Below are 15,382 nucleotides of genomic sequence, written 5' to 3'. Positions count from 1 at the left end.
GCACAAAGGCTGGGCAGAACAGGCAGCTATTTACCTGCCCAGGTGCAGCACACACATGCGTTAAGCTGCCTCCTCTCCCGATGAACAGACCACTGACCTCTTACAGCAGCCAGATGAGCAAGAAAATCACCCATTCAAAAATAGGGCTTTTATTTTTATGTAAAAAAAGAGTAAATAAAAATGGACTTTTTTTCTGGTCAGGTTCTGACAGCCACAAACTGCTGGCCCCACTGCCTGCGTGTATCTCCTACCATCAGTTGGAGGAAAGTCAAACAGTTAAGACAAAAACAATGCATGAAGCTAAGACAAATGTTACAGAATCTCTGCAGCAAAGAAACTCGGAACAAAGCAACCTGGATCCTTCCCCATTAAAAGGAGCTAAATTCCTGGGTCAACACCACCCCTCTAACAGAGGAGAGACCTCCTGCCCCTAGCGAGCCATCCCAGATAAGGAAAATTAAGACAACTCTTTCTGAAACCACTCAAGCCCCATGCCTGGCGCCCCTTGCAGAGCTGCCTCTAGCTAAGCTTTTCTTCATGAGGATTCTGGTCCCAACAGCCCTTATACGGGCCAGCCACCTTCTGGTTACTTTGCTTCTGCCCCCAGCAGCATCCCCACTTCTAGCCTTCAAAGCATATTAAGTATCAGTACCAGAGAAGGCAGCTGAAAGCACTGCAGTCCCATTCCAACAACAGGATAGAAATGAGCACAGAGCCAGCGCGAGGTACACACTGACCAAGTCGCCTGGGCACTGGGTCTGGAGATCAGCTGACAATTAACAAGCAGGTCTCTGCACTACAAAACAAAAAGCAGGAATTTAATGTTCTAATCCTTTTATGATAAAGTTTGAAAAAAGTACTGAAGATTTTTTTTCAGTAAATTCTGAAATTTAGCTGAGGGTCAAGCCAAGCATATGGCCAGATTAAAACCAGAGCCCTTCAAATAACCAATCTGTCCCCACCCAAACCCACTCAGATGGGCCATGACAAAGCCAGTCCTCCAGACACCAACGTATTCTGTGACTGTCAGGTAACAGCTCCAACCTTGGAAGAAAAGGAAGAAAGAGGCAGGACAAGATGTGGGGAGAAATGTTATTCCTCCCTCTCAAGGTGAAAACAGAGACACCAAGTAAGGGCCAGGAGCTACAGCTTCCCTGAAGGTAGCACTTCTATTGGCATCACGGTGTTCAGCTTTAGAGAGCAATCCAGTGCAGGGGCTGTCAGGCACCCCAGTCCTCTGGCAACCCTTAAAACAGGATGAGGAGCGGTACCTGAGCAGGGTGTATCCCGGGTTAACACACCTGCTCACTCGTATACACAAGCGAAAAGGAACTTGCAACTTGCTGGCCTGTCTGCCACACAGCCAGTCCTCTTTCTCAAAGCCTCAGACTCCTCCCTCCCTACCGATGCGGTCGACTGCTTTGAACAGATCCAGTCGCTTACTCCGAGCTCTCTTCTACCTCCTTTTGTTTCTTCTTCTTCTTCTTCTTGGTGCTGGTCTCACTGGTCTGCAAAGGGGTTGGAAAGGTCAGGAAAGAATCGAAAAGAACCCCCTGCTGCTCACTTCAGAAGGAACTGCCCCACTCCAGATGCAGTGCGGGCTCCCCACGGCCACAATCCTCCCTCACCACCACCATACAAGCACTCAAGCACGCCTGACTGAATGCCACCATCCTCCCACCAGGGCCTGTTACAAGGCACCAGAGCACAGAGGCCATCTGGCAGGAACATCTACCCACCCACTCGCTGGGGCACAGATGGCTGCTCACCCCATTCCTGCCCCACTGCAGATCCACCCCCACAAGCCTCACCTGCCTGATCTCCCACCACTCTCAGCCAGTTCAGTTTACAAATGCACCTACATACAGACATCTTTCTCTGCCCGTGGGGAGCCTGGCACTTTAGGGACATGCACAGAAGGATGCTGATGCATTTATCCTGGAGACAGTAGGGAGAGACAGCAATCTCTCCCATGCTTGGACCACACCATGACAGCATGGAGTTACATACCACTTCTATTTGCTCTCCCCCACTCCCAGCTGCCTCTTTGGCCTTCTTCTCTTTCTTCTTCTTTTTCTTTTTCTTTTCGCTCAGCTCCTCTGGTGGTGGGGTGGCAGGGGATGGTGGGGTCATAGCCTCCTCACTTTCACTCTCCGAGTCTCGCTTCCTCTGTTAGGGGAACACATTGTCAGCCATGCCACCTTCCAAAGGAGCTCAAGTGATGGGAAAACAATTTGCAAGCCATTGCAACTATTTTGCCTGGTTCAATCAAACTTTGCTGTTAAAAAGGCTTTGAGCAGGGCAGCGAGCTACAGACTGCCAGCGGTCCACTCCAGCATACACTGTCTGGAATTTGTTTCTGCCAGAATTGCACCTTGTATTACTGTGTTTCCTGTACCCCAAATGCTCCAGAGTTTGAAACGCTGCTGCACCTTCCCAAGTGCATGCACAAGCCCTGACGTAGATCCTTCAATCACAGCACAAGCCCTGACTTAAGCGACTCCTGCATGGACATTTCTGCAACTGCCTGTAGTCTCCAGAAAGGGTCTCTGGCACAACAAATCTCCATTGTGGCTCCATACAACATTTCCTTGGATGCTGCAGCTTGTACACAAGTCAGAGCTCCTTATACTCATACTGTGCTACAGAACTCACACTCAAAGTACAAACACCCTAGGGGCAAGACCCTAAACAGGTCACCCTACAGGCGGCTCACGGGCCTCGCAACCACAACACACATCAGGGCACCAGGTTCCCAGAATACAAAACACCTTCCCTTGTAAAACAGCGAATCAAAGCAGCACACAATCCAGCAACTGATACCAACTGCCTGAAGGAACAGGAGCATATCCACTCTTCATCAGGGCCCAAACAACCTTACAGCCAGAAACCACTGATGATACTCACTTTTGGAGCCCTCTCCAGCTCTGAAACAACTCTGGGAACAGCAGCTGCCTCTTTCTTGCAAGCATCCCTGAAAGAGAAGATCCCCAGGCTGAGCAGGACACCCACTGCCTCACACCACTCTGTACAAGTACAAAGCCCTGTCCCCCTTGGCAAGGGCTCTGTAACCCACATCACATGCTGGGGGCGCAGGGGCTGGTGTGGGGATGACCTGCAGCCTGCACCAGAGCCAGCTGGGCTGGGCAACAGCAAGGCCTCCCCCATTTAATTTAGCAGACTGACTCCCTCTAAAACCACAAGCACAGGCTAGAAAGGGATAACTGTCTGCCCAGGGCCCTTCCCTCCAGTGCAGCCCACTAGCAGCACATTACCTGGGACTGCAAGAAATACCACCACACTCCACGGGTCCAGACTGGTCCTAGCTCAGACAGTCTTAGGCTATGCCTAAGGTGTTCCAAGCACAAATGGCAGCACCCAGCCCAGCCACTGCTGCACGGGGCTCCCCTGTACCCACCATACAGAAGCCACACACCATGTACCCACCTGTAATCCACATACTCCTTCTTCCAGGAATCTGGTGTGTTCTCATTGGGCTTTCCATGCTTGTCCAGCAGACCCTTCTGGACCATCATCCTCTTTTGACTGGCCTGTGAGCAACATGAACAAGTCAGCCTGCAGCTCCAGGGAGGAGAAATCCTCCCAGGGCTTCACCCACTCAGCCTAAGAGGAAGTAATCCAGGAAGAAGACAAGCCAATAACTAGAGCGTTACTGATTTAACGCTTCTCCAAGGACCTTCTAATAAATTACATAAAACATCCCCTGCACAGCAGCCTACGAGTCTCAAGACAGAAGGTATCTTCATCAGTAAATAAGGGCTACTTTGTGGGGAAGTAACAGCAGCAGAACAAGATGACTGCACATCATGGAGCTCAGATCTTTGACTGGGTTTCTCCAGTTTAAATGACCTGACACATTTCAGCCGAACCACTCCAGCTGCAAATTAAGTCTGGAGCAAAGCCTTGCAAAGTGCTTGAACTGGACCACATTACCTCACATTTGCCGCAAGATACATGTACATGCATCCCCACGGCTTTCTACATTTCACCTGAACCACAGGACTGGAATTAGCCACAGCAACACCAAGTTTTAAGCCCACACTGCATCACTCACCAGTGAAACACCAGTCTGGCTGCAGTTATGCTAGTACCGCTGGCCTCCGTGACTACCACATGCTTGAGACAGGAGAGGAACCCAACAACTGTTCCCACTGCTCCTGTCCTTTAGGCGCAATTTAGTGTCTCACAAGACAGTTTCCATTTTGGCACTGTTGCAGTTGCACCAGAAGGAAAAGCAGCTCCTTGCCCAGCCCCTCCAGAGCCATCAGTACAGGGTGATAGATGAAGGTCATCTTTGCACAGAGTGCTAATGCAATCCACTTCACATCATTTGGCTCTCTATCATTTGGCTCTCTATCATTTGGCTGGTGCTGTACAGACCTGAAAAGCCCACACCCGAGAACCAGCCTCAGCTGGACCTTGAGTAGAGCTGCCTAGGCTCTGCTGGGAGGGAAAGCCTCACTGCCACCAGCACTGGGCTGGCACAAGCCCCCCTAACTGGGAAGCGCCACCATCATGGCTCTAGAAGAGCACAGCAGAATTACACCGAGGCCCTGGAGAACGCACCGATGCAGCTCTGCTCGAGGGGCCTGGAATCCCACATCCTGACAGCTGGGCACCCACCACTGCCCTGGGACTGACTGCGCCCCCACACCACTCACCTTGGGACCAAGACCCCATCTGCGGGGATACGTGTCTCTCTCCATGATGACTCTCTTGATCTTCGCCACAATGCCATGGTCGCAGGTAGAAATGACTGCTGTGGTCATCAAGGCAATGGCTACAGAAGCGGGCAGAGTTCATTAACTTTTTAATAGCAGAACTGCAACAGCAATGCAGGAACCTGCTGTGTTCAGCCTGTTCTTCCTCTGTCAGCACAAAGAGGAGCAACACCCCCCACCAGCATCATTTCACCCCAAACAGCGAGACCAACCATTTCCTAGAGCAGCACCAACACCACTGCATGGGAAAGAGCTCTGTGAGCAGCTGCTGGAGCACTTCCAGGCAGCTCAAGGAATGCCACTACAGAAAGGAGCACTGCTGCTCCTTCGTCAGCAGAGCCAAACTGCAGGAGACTAATTTTACCAATAAATTATGTTTTTCTTGTCAGGTCCCTGAGATGACAAGAGTGCTAGCAGTAGAGAAAAAGGGTGGAACGGCTTGGCTGCATTAGACCTCCAAGGTCCCTCAATCCCACAGGTCTGTATGGAGCGTGAGGCTGTGCAGCACTGAGCACCATGACTGACCATCTGTACAGTATGTCAGCTCCTGTCACCTACACAGCTTCTCTGAAGACCCTAGTTAGAACAAAGGGCCCTTTAGAGTCACTTCACAGAAGCTGGTAGTTGCTCCAGGCCTTTTACACCCATATGCTCAGGAATTGTGATGTGCCAGGTGGCAGTATGTGATCAGACATCATCCCTCATCTCAGTGAGGACGGAGCTCCAAAAGAGGGGCTCCGACCCTGCCAGCACCACTTCGCTCCTGCACGCAGCCAGCCACACACCACAGCAGCCCCCAGTAGGACACTGGGAGACTAAAGGGTCTCTGGAGGCTGCACAGCACCCAGACCCTAGAACAGGAATCAGGGTGCTGCAGGAGGGCAGCACCACTGCACTCAGAGAATGGATAAACTTTGTCATCACCTCACACACAGAGTGCACCTGAGCATTATACAGCTGAGAGCAGGCTGAAGAACTCTTCACACCTTGCCAAGGACCGATGCAGCCACTGTTTCTTAACATCCTGGCTAAAGATGGCTGGTGTTGGGTACACTAGCCCACAATCCCCATGAGGAAGCACTATTTAAACCTTCTGCACATGGGGACTCATTTGTTGTGCATTCACTGGAACACAGTCTATTATTTCTGCAGCTAGCTGGGCACAAGAAAGAACAAGTAGTTCCATACCTAGGCAGATAGCTTCTCCTTTTGTGGTGATGACAACAATCTCCTGATTAAGTTCAATACCATCTTCGTATCTCAGGACACCAGGTAGCATGATCTTGGCTCCATAGCAAATGGCATTAACCTGAAAATGTAGGGAACAGGAGGGCTTATAAGCTGTTACAGAATAAAAACAAGGTAAGAAAGGCCTCTAGTATTTTAGCTTCCCATTGCCATTACTGTCCCAGTGATAACATCCCTACATATCTATTTCTTATTGTCCACTATATAAAACTTGGAAGCTTTGGATAACGCAAGTAAAGCACCTACTACAGCAAACAACATGAGGCAGAACTCTTACAATGATCAGCATCCTCCTGAAGTGAGGAGAGCAGCTCCTCTGCTACTCAGTTCCTGGCTCTTGCATCTTACTGCTGATCTGGCAGTGGCCCATACTGGGTCCTACACAGCTCACAATCTGGATAGTGCCAGACACCATGTGAATCCTGATCCCCCATTTATTGTATTAGCTGTACAAGTGCTCTGGTTTTGACTGGGACAGAGTTAATTTTCTGCTCAGTAGCTGGTACAATCCTGTGTTTTGAGTTTTGTATGACAATGATGTTGATAACACACTGATGGTTGTAGTTGTTGCTAAGTAAGGTTTAGACTAAGTCAAAGACTTTTCAATTTCTCAGGCCCTGCCAGCGAGAAGGCTGGCAGGGCACAGGAAATTGGGAGGGGACACAGCCAGGACAGCTGATCTGAACTAGCCAAAGGGATATTCCACACCACAGGACATCACGCTCAGTATATAAACTGGGGGGAGTTGGCTGGGGCCTGCTGATTGCTGCTCAGGTACTGGCTGGGGATCAGACAGCTAGTGGTGAGCAACTGTATTGTGCATCGCTTGGGCTTTCTCCCTTTTGGATTTTATTCCTTTCTCTGTCCCCTTCTCATTACAATTGTTATCATTAAAATAAAATATAACTATAATAATTATTACATTGTTCTTATCTCAACCCCATGAGCTTTACTTTTTTACTGAATCTCCTCCTCATCCCTCAGGGTGGGGAAGAAGGAAAGGGGGGTGAGTAAGTAGCTGCATGGTACTTAGTTACGAGCTGGAGTTAAACCACAAGACGTTAGGAGGACATTTTGCAGTCTCTGGCTGTCAAGTGGCACTATCTCAGTAACTCACCGCACTGTCTTTCATGACCAGCCGCTTGTGTGAAGTCAGCAGTTTCTCCAATGGCAGGATAACTCTTCGCAGGTAGCTGTCATCCCTGTTGTTGTCATACTGCCACTGTGCATCCAGTACATCGTGCATAGTCACCATGTTGTCCTGCAAAGACACAACCCCTCTAAACTCTCCTACCAGCCACCAACTCAAAACGCACACAAGAAAACAGCTGAAGTCCAACAGCAAATAGTGTACTGAAAGGGAGACAAACAGATGTCTGACTCAGAAGCATCAAAAAAGCAACCTAAAAGAAGCAAGAATATCTTCCACCAGCAGTCTGAGGTCAGCTTGAGCTGTGCTACCACAGACTTCAGCCCTACCCATCTCAGATAGCACTTGGATCTAGTGTATAAGGTCTGTCCACATGAAACTTTGAAGTATGACCAAACAAACTAACACCTGGGACATCTAGACCAAGATCAGTGAGTAGAGGTCTATATTAACCAGCTCTTCAATCTGTGACATGGAATAAATACTGGAATCAGCTGTAAGCACCCAACACCCGGAATTCAGAAATGATTGCCAGTGATTACAACTGTGGTAAGTAAGAGCACAGATGGATGGGGAAGCACTTGCATTCTGACACTCCTGCTTTGCAAGTAAATAAATTAGTTCTGGGATCTGGATCAGCAGCAAGACCCAGCTACGACCAAACTGAAGACTGTAGAAGTGTTCACAAAAGACTGCATCTCCCAGGTGCACTTCAGTGAAGCACGTTCCCTGTACCGTGCCCTGACAGCAAGCAGTCACAGACTGCTAAGCAGACAGCTCACACACCTGAACTCACAGCACGTGCATGGTTTGTGGGCCAAGAAACACAGGTGGCATAAAACACCTTGGGGTTTCAGTCACCATGGTGTGCTTCCCAGTCACTCATTGTCCCAAAGCTTAATTACCAGAACAGGGGCAACACCCTGAACTGAGCTCAACACTTTGGTTACAGGCCGTCTATGGAAGAGCCCCCACATTTTCAGGGCTATTCACAAAACTTCCCCCAGCCACCATGCACCTATATACCATCTCCTAACACTGTAAAACACAATTCCAATGAACTCTCGCAATTCTGGCAATTTTAAATTTGCTGGTTATAGTTACAGCTACCACTCTACCTTCTCTCCCAGGATTCCTGAGCGCACTCTGCGGAGCTCTTGCATCTGGCCCCCCACACCAAGCAGCAAACCAAGATGAACACAGAGTGTTCGGATGTATGTGCCCGCTTCACAGCTCACCCAGAAAATACCTGAAATGCAGGACAGAAGAGTATTTAAATATGTATCTAGAAATGAACCACATCAAGAAGCTCCCTCCAAGTGAAGTTCTGTGCCCAACCCTTCACAGAGCCATCAGCCTGGGGTGATAGATGAAGGTCATCTTTGCACTGAGTGCTAATGTTCTCTAATTGACATCATTTGGCTCTTCAACAAAGGATGCAACGGTACAAAGAGCCAGAAGGGATTCGCTTCTCAACAAACCAAAGTAATGCATGAAGCAGTTACTGCTCAATGATGGCAAGGATTTAGGACTTAAGACATCTTCCAAGAACAGGAAGCAGCCCATTTCACAGGAAATTTTATCAACTGTCAGCTTAATAAGAAGGCGGCAGAAAAGCCCTGTTTTACCTAATCTTCTCTCAGGATCATACTCCACCAGCTTGCTCTCATAGATGGTTCTGACTCTCAGTTGTCGTTTGACAGCAGCAATGAGGGGTGGTCGCTGAAACAGCGCACCTGTCAGAGTTTCAATTGCCTGAGGGCAGAAGGAGAAATAACAGCTCACATCTACACCTTAATGTAGCACTTTGGGCTCTCCAGCAACCATGACCACTTCCATCAGTGAGAAACCACAAGGTTCATCATAATTTGGGGATGCCATATTTAATAAAGTCGATCTGAACCAATGACGTGGTCAAAATGCTACCCCGACTGCCAGTGAGTACAGCTAAGCTTTTTCATCAGGTGGCAGTATGTGATCAGACATCATCCCTCATCTCAGTGAGGACGGAGCTCCAAAAGAGGGGCTCCGACCCTGCCAGCACCACTTCACTCCTGCACGCAGCCAGCCACACACCACAGCAGCCCCCAGTAGGACACTGGGAGACTAAAGGGTCTCTGGAGGCTGCACAGCACCCAGACCCTAGAACAGGAATCAGGGTGCTGCAGGAGGGCAGCACCACTGCACTCAGAGAATGGATAAACTTTGTCATCACCTCACACACAGAGTGCACCTGAGCTCCACTCCTACCCTCTGATCTCCCACCAACACTGCACACTTTGCTTGTGAACTGCCAGCATGGCTAAGAGCATGCCGAGACTTACCCTGGCAAGCTGAGCCTCACTTTCAATTGCATTGTGCAGCCGAACAATTCCCACATACTCTTTGCCTGAAAGAATGACAAGAGCAGTCAGGAGTGGCCACTTGCATTTAATATTGACCTCAAGGTCCACACTGCTTCACAGCCACACATCCACAGAGCCCTGACATTATCACAATCCTCTCTCCTAGGAAGTACATAGCGTTTATTATGGAGTTGGTTCCAACAAAATAAGTCTAAGTTACATTTATTTCTTCACCGAGTTTTATTTCACTGGACTGGTAGAGGATGAAACCAGTCTGTCAGAAGTGTTTTCACTGACTAAACAGTACAAGCCCCAGAGATGCAAAAAAACCCCAACCAACCAACCAAACTTGTGACAGCATACGTGCGCCCTCCCTGTCTTGGAGTGAGAAAGACAGACCCTGAGCTCAAGGCACTGAAGGCCAAGGGTAGCCCTTTTAAAGACTGGAAATCTCCATTTATCTCCAAAAGAATGCCGCATCTCCCCAGTCACTTAGACTGTAAATAGTCCCAGGCAATAAACGTACCTGCGCTCTGCTGGGATTTGACAAGTCGTGTTGCCCTCTCAATGCATACGATGAGGCACCCAGTCACCTTAGGATCCAGAGTGCCACTGTGTCCAGTTTTCTCTACTCGAAGGATGCGTCGAATCCATGCAACCACCTCATGGGAAGATGGATTGGAAGGTTTGTCTAGGTTAATAAAGCCAGACCTACAGTGCAAGATGACAGAGTAGGAGCTAAGCATCAGGGCAAACACAGCAAGAGCACAAAAACTTTGACAGTATTTGTAATGCCTGCAAAGATTTCTGTATTTCTACATAGCCAAGTAAGCGACGAGCCTCACAGCTACCCTCAGTAAGCATACAAGCTCAGTAAGCTCCACACACAGCAGGTGATTATTTCGCATTCAAAGAATTCTCTTCTCCCCAGCCAGCTCATCACTACTCTGCACTCAACCATATCAAATGCTACAAAGTCCAAGCAGTCTCAAAGTCTAGCAAGCCAAAAGATTTTCCGTAAGACCCCAGAGACTTCCTCAAGTGTTTGCACGTCTGTCCAGAGACGAGCCACAACCCCAGAACAAAGCAAACTTTACAGGAAGTGACCAGCAGGTCCCATTTAGACATCTACTGGTTAGTAGCAAGGCACCGAGTCAAGCAGAGAGGTCAAAGGGGAATACAGAACAAAAAAATGTTTCGAGAATATTAACTGTGAAAGAAAAATAAACCACTCTGCCCTCATTACACTCACCTAACATAGTCAGAAATCTCTCTCTTCAGGGGATTAGCACCGGAAGAAAGAGGCGTGTAGTGTGCTGTCATCACATTTAACTTGTCAAAGTTCTACAAAATCCAAGCAACAAGTTACAAGTGTTCTTGAGCTTACAGTGGCTTCAGCATTGCTTTGCCCCAGTACATCTCCCAGTCACATGTCTAACTTGTACATTTAAGCAAGAGAGCCTCCTCCAAAATGAAAACTACCCAACGATGAAACAACATTTTACAGAAAGGGAAGTCCTGCGCTGAAAGAGATAGGAAAGCAGCAGAATACCAGCCTTTACAATACAGGATAAATCGAGTGTGCCCCAGAAACTCAGCACAAGCAACTCAGAAGTCTACACAGACCACAGGCCACTGTCAGACCGAAATAAATAGCTGAAGAAATCTGGTGGGGTCTTTACAGGAGATGGCAAACTTAGAAAGGAGGCATGCAAATGATACTGCTTGCCAAAATTTTTAACGTGATTTCTACACGTGGAAGGCTCGCCTCCACTTTGAGAGTCACGCATGCGGTTTCTTAGCAGCAGGGTTTGGAAGGAAGGAACCGAGCACCACCACGGGCCTGCACCGGGAGGGGCGACGGAGGGGGCGCGGACGGGCCGCGAGGTTGCCTATAGCCCACTCTACCTTCAGCAGCAGGGGCCACTGGGACGTGTCCAGCTGGACAATCCGGGACTCGGGCTTGATGAAGAATTCCTCGGTGTGCTGGATGTCCTGGGGGCGGATGCAGATACCCAGGTTGAGGAACGGCGCTGGGAGGCCCGCGCTCCCGCCCGCTGCCACGCGGTCCCGCTCCCCGCCACGCGGTCCCGCCCCCCGCCCGCTCTCCCTCCGGTGGCGGCAGCGGGGAAGCCCGCTCTGGCACGCTACGAGCCACCGCCAGCCCGATTCCCGGACCCCGCGGCCCGGGCTGGGAACCCCTCGATCCCGCGATCCGGGCCCCGGGCAGCCCCGCGCTCACCGCTATATCCTCATCGGGCAGCGCCCGCTTCTCCTTCTTCCGCCGCTTCTTCACGCTGGAACCTGCGGGAGAGACACGCTGAGCATCCCCGCCGCGGCCCGCCCGGTCCCGCCGCGCCAGCGGGGCAGGCCCAGGAGGACACCCACAGCCCCGAACCCCCTCCCGGGCCGGGCGCGCCCCACGTGGCGCCACAGCAGCCCCGAGCGAACCCCTCCCCGCCGGGGCTCTCCAAGCCCAAGCCCCCCACCCGCCCCCGCGCAGAAGCCCGCCGCGGGGGCACCACCCCGCCGGTACACCCGCTGCGCACCGTCCCCATCCGCCATGGCCGCGCCGCGTGGTGGTGCCGCGCCGCGCAAGGACCGGAAGCGCCGCCCCTTTCCCGACAAGCCCCGCAGCAGCACGTGACCGCTCCCGTCGGCCCCAGCGCTGCGCGGGCCGGTGCCCTTCACCTTTCGCACGGGCCCCTCTGCCCGGTACAGAGCATCGGGCGCTCCAGCCCGGCGCTCTCCGGGGCTGCCAGCGGTCGCGGGGCCCGAACCGCTCCCCTCACCGTCCCTAGGCCCCGCTACTCCCACGGCCCAGCCCGGGGCCACACCGCTCCTGGGCGCTGCGGGCGGTGGCGTGGGCGCGACCCCTCTGCAGAGCGGGGAACGGCGGCCCCGCCAGCACAAACCGCAGTTACTGCAGCCGCGGTTCGCCCTGGCCTGGCGCCCCGAGGAAGTTTCTCGACGGTGACCAAACCTCACCCGCGTGCAGTTTTTAGTGTTCCGAGTTCAGATAATCCAGGCACTTTAAGCGACATCCCGTCTCTGGGAATTAACACTACACAGCTATCGCTCTAGCCCCGAAACAGCGTCTGACAGTCCCCACTTTGCATGGCCACCATGCGGCATTCTAACAGTGGTTTCACCTGCTTTAATTGAAAAAGGTGGTTGCAAGTACTTTTGAAGCACAGACTTTTATTTTTGCTTCACAGCATGGCATGTCGATGGCCAACTTAGAAAACAACATCAAATGCCTAATTAAACATTACTCATCTATAACTTTATCCAGATAAGAAAAGCTTTGTGGTAATTAACTTCCTCAGTATTGCAGGAATCAATGTTTGCATTGCAGCCAGGAAAACTGCAAGTTTCTAAGCGTGGAACCTGAAAAACATTCGAAAAGGAAACACTGGCAAAGCATTTGAAAACACTGCTGCCTCTGGAACCAAATATTAAAATTGGAGGCACACGCAATACCACTTATACCAGAATTATTGTTTGCTTCTCCCTTCTCTCCCAGGCGTGCAAACAGGACCGATCTCTCTCCTGGAGCCTCAGACTTCTGCCAGGATCTCTGGGGACTGTTTGCTGCAAGCGGGTTTCCTTTACTGTTAGCGGGGTGCACTAAAATTGCTCTTTACGTACACAACATGCACAGCTCTCCGGCGACCACCAGAGTCTCTCTAGCTTCCACAGTAAAGCATCCCCTCCTTGAAACTGCATGTTCACGCCACAGATATTTGGCTAGGCCTGTGGGCAACAGCTGGGTGCACCAAGGGCAGCAGGTTCCTTTCTTTCTTTCCCACCTAACGAACTTGCCTTCTTTGCCTAAAGATGGGAAAAGCTCCCAAGAGGCAGAGGCGCCCCACAGCAGGCCGGAACGCCGGCTGAAGAGAACCGCGCAAGCAGCCCATTCCCAGAACTCATCCTTCTCCACCTCCGCTGTTCATTTCGCTCCTAACCGCCCTCAGCTGGAAGGGATTTGCCATCTTGCAGTCTCACGGTCTCAGTTCCCCAGGTGGCCACTGTCCTACAGAAAACAGTCAGGCCACAGCCACCGGTCCCCGGGCTACCCGGCTCCATTCGCCCGCCCAGAGCAGAATGTGCAGCCTCGCTTGGGCTGCAGCATCTTTTGCTTTCAGGAGAGGAAGAAGAAAAACCCAAAAACCTCATTTTCATGTGCTTGTTTTCTTTTTCCTTTTTTAAAAGAAACTCCAGCAACATTCAGCTCCTAGATGGGCAACCCCTCCAGCACGTGCACCCCAGGCGATCTCCTACTACAGAGTTTTCCTGCCCGCAGGCTGCCGCCGGTTCTGTCAGGAACAGCCCGGGACCACACCGAACCGGACCCTTGGTTCTGGGGTGACATGTGCTTGGTGCGGTGGCTTCGGTCACAAACAGCACGTGGGTGGTTTATGGTGGAACACAAGGAACAAGCGAGTGAGGAGCACGCTTGCTTGTCAAGCGCTACTCGCTCCCGTTACAGAACCGGCATTAGGAATAAACGACGAGGCCACGCGCAGCAAGGCTGAGCCCGGCAAGGCCCTGCAGCGGCGGCGCTCAGAGCCCCTGCCCGGCGGGGCTGAGCATCTCCTGCAGCACCAGGTGCAGCAGGTGGTTCTGCTCGGCGCTGAGCAGCGGCCAGAGCTCGGCCTGCAGCACCTTCAGCGCCTCCGCGTCCTTCTCCTGGCACGCCAGCACGGCCGACTGCAGCAGCAGGAAGAGCTCGGCCGGCAGGTAGCTCGCTGCCGGCGGCAGCCCACCACCTGCCCCGCCGCCGCCAGGCCCCGGCGCCGCGCCGCCCTCCGCCGCCTCCCAGCAGTACTGCTCCAGCGTCCGGGCGTGCTCGGGCAGCAGCTTGGCGGGCGGCGGCTGCAGCAGCAGCAGCAGCAGCACCCGCGACACCTCGCAGCGCGCCAGCACGTCCAGGAAGGCGCCGCCGGGCGCGGCCCCGCCGCCGCCGCCGCCTGGGCCCAGCCCGGCCCCGGCCAGCGCCTGCGCCCGCGTCAGCGCCGCCAGCGCGCCGGCGTAGTCGCGGCCCAGCAGCAGGCAGGAGGCGCGCTCGGCCAGGCAGCGCAGGGCCTCCAGCGGCAGCCGCGCCGCCGCCAGCAGCTCGGCCGCCCGCTGCAGGGGCGCGGCGGCGCGGGCGGGCCGGCCCGTATCGCGCAGCGCCGCCGCCAGCTCCAGGCACAGCCCGGCCGCCAGCGCCGGCTGCCCCCGCTCCAGGTGCAGGCGGGCGGCGAAGGCGCCGCAGCTCTGCGCCGCCGCCACGTGCTCGCCGAAGCCGCCGCGCAGCCCCAGGCGCTGCCGCAGGTCCCGCTCCTGGCGCAGGAAGAGCCGCGCCGCCTCGGCCAGGGCGGCCGCCTCGGCGGGGCCGTGGAAGAGGCTCTGGGCGCAGCGCGCCACGGCCAGCTGGCACCAGGCCGCGTAGGGCAGGCTCTCCTGGGCGCGCAGCTCCCGCGCCAGCGCCGCGAACTGCTCCGCCGCCTCCGCCACGTTCGGCTTCCGCAGGAACCGCCGCCGCAGCTTGGCCGACACCAGCCGGTACCGCGACAGGAAGTCCCCGTCCCCGCCGAGGCCCGGCCCGGAGCCGCCGGGGCCCGAGCCGCCCGCCGCCGCCAGCATCGCGCGCCGCTCGGCCCTGACGCGCCGCGCCCCGCCCCGGCCCGCCCCTCGTGCCGCCGGCCAACCGGCGCCCGGCCCGGGGCCACGCGGGCGGGGGGGGCCGCGGGCGGGGCCAGGGCTGCCCGGCCCTCCGGGGGCACCGCCGGGGACGGGCCCGCCTCACTGACCCCGGCACAGCTGCCTCTTTCGGGGCACACGTACCGCTGTCCATACAGCGGGCGGGAAGCCAGGTCGACCCCGCCCCGCTAAGCGCAGCCCCGCGGCAC

The 15,382-nt window shown here is 53.7% G+C and overlaps 2 protein-coding genes and 5 non-coding genes across 7 annotated transcripts; all 7 read right to left on the bottom strand.

Annotated features, from left to right (window-relative positions):
* Positions 1-133: 133 nt before the first annotated feature.
* Positions 134-12,182, bottom strand: DKC1 (dyskerin pseudouridine synthase 1). Its single transcript, XM_055727748.1, has 15 exons — positions 12,035-12,182; positions 11,728-11,789; positions 11,394-11,480; positions 10,738-10,829; positions 10,012-10,196; positions 9,465-9,529; positions 8,769-8,895; positions 8,259-8,389; positions 7,108-7,251; positions 5,931-6,051; positions 4,683-4,801; positions 3,448-3,551; positions 2,908-2,974; positions 2,011-2,169; positions 134-1,508 (listed from the first exon to the last, which is right to left on the bottom strand). The coding sequence occupies exons 1-15, from the start codon at positions 12,048-12,050 to the stop codon at positions 1,440-1,442; spliced, it is 1,548 nt and encodes a 515-aa protein (XP_055583723.1). The 5' UTR covers positions 12,051-12,182; the 3' UTR covers positions 134-1,439.
* On the bottom strand, positions 4,281-4,356 carry LOC114016063 (small nucleolar RNA SNORD83). Its single transcript, XR_003560340.1, has one exon. It is a non-coding gene; the product is annotated as a small nucleolar RNA SNORD83 (small nucleolar RNA).
* On the bottom strand, positions 5,426-5,671 carry LOC114016065 (small nucleolar RNA SNORD17). Its single transcript, XR_003560342.2, has one exon. It is a non-coding gene; the product is annotated as a small nucleolar RNA SNORD17 (small nucleolar RNA).
* Positions 7,949-8,088, bottom strand: LOC114016064 (small nucleolar RNA SNORA36 family). Its single transcript, XR_003560341.1, has one exon. It is a non-coding gene; the product is annotated as a small nucleolar RNA SNORA36 family (small nucleolar RNA).
* LOC114016062 (small nucleolar RNA SNORD83) lies at positions 8,488-8,563 on the bottom strand. Its single transcript, XR_003560339.1, has one exon. It is a non-coding gene; the product is annotated as a small nucleolar RNA SNORD83 (small nucleolar RNA).
* Positions 9,115-9,360, bottom strand: LOC114016066 (small nucleolar RNA SNORD17). The gene has a single exon (XR_003560343.2). It is a non-coding gene; the product is annotated as a small nucleolar RNA SNORD17 (small nucleolar RNA).
* A 1,478-nt stretch (positions 12,183-13,660) lies between the features above and the next one.
* On the bottom strand, positions 13,661-15,161 carry LOC129737439 (40-kDa huntingtin-associated protein-like). The gene has a single exon (XM_055727752.1). The coding sequence runs from the start codon at positions 15,114-15,116 to the stop codon at positions 14,052-14,054; it is 1,065 nt and encodes a 354-aa protein (XP_055583727.1). The 5' UTR covers positions 15,117-15,161; the 3' UTR covers positions 13,661-14,051.
* Between the last annotated feature and the right edge of the window lie 221 nt (positions 15,162-15,382).

The sequence above is a fragment of the Falco cherrug genome, chromosome 15 (genome assembly GCF_023634085.1).
Source record: "Falco cherrug isolate bFalChe1 chromosome 15, bFalChe1.pri, whole genome shotgun sequence".
NCBI lineage: Eukaryota > Metazoa > Chordata > Aves > Falconiformes > Falconidae > Falco > Falco cherrug.
This window is presented reverse-complemented; position numbering and strand designations above follow the sequence as displayed.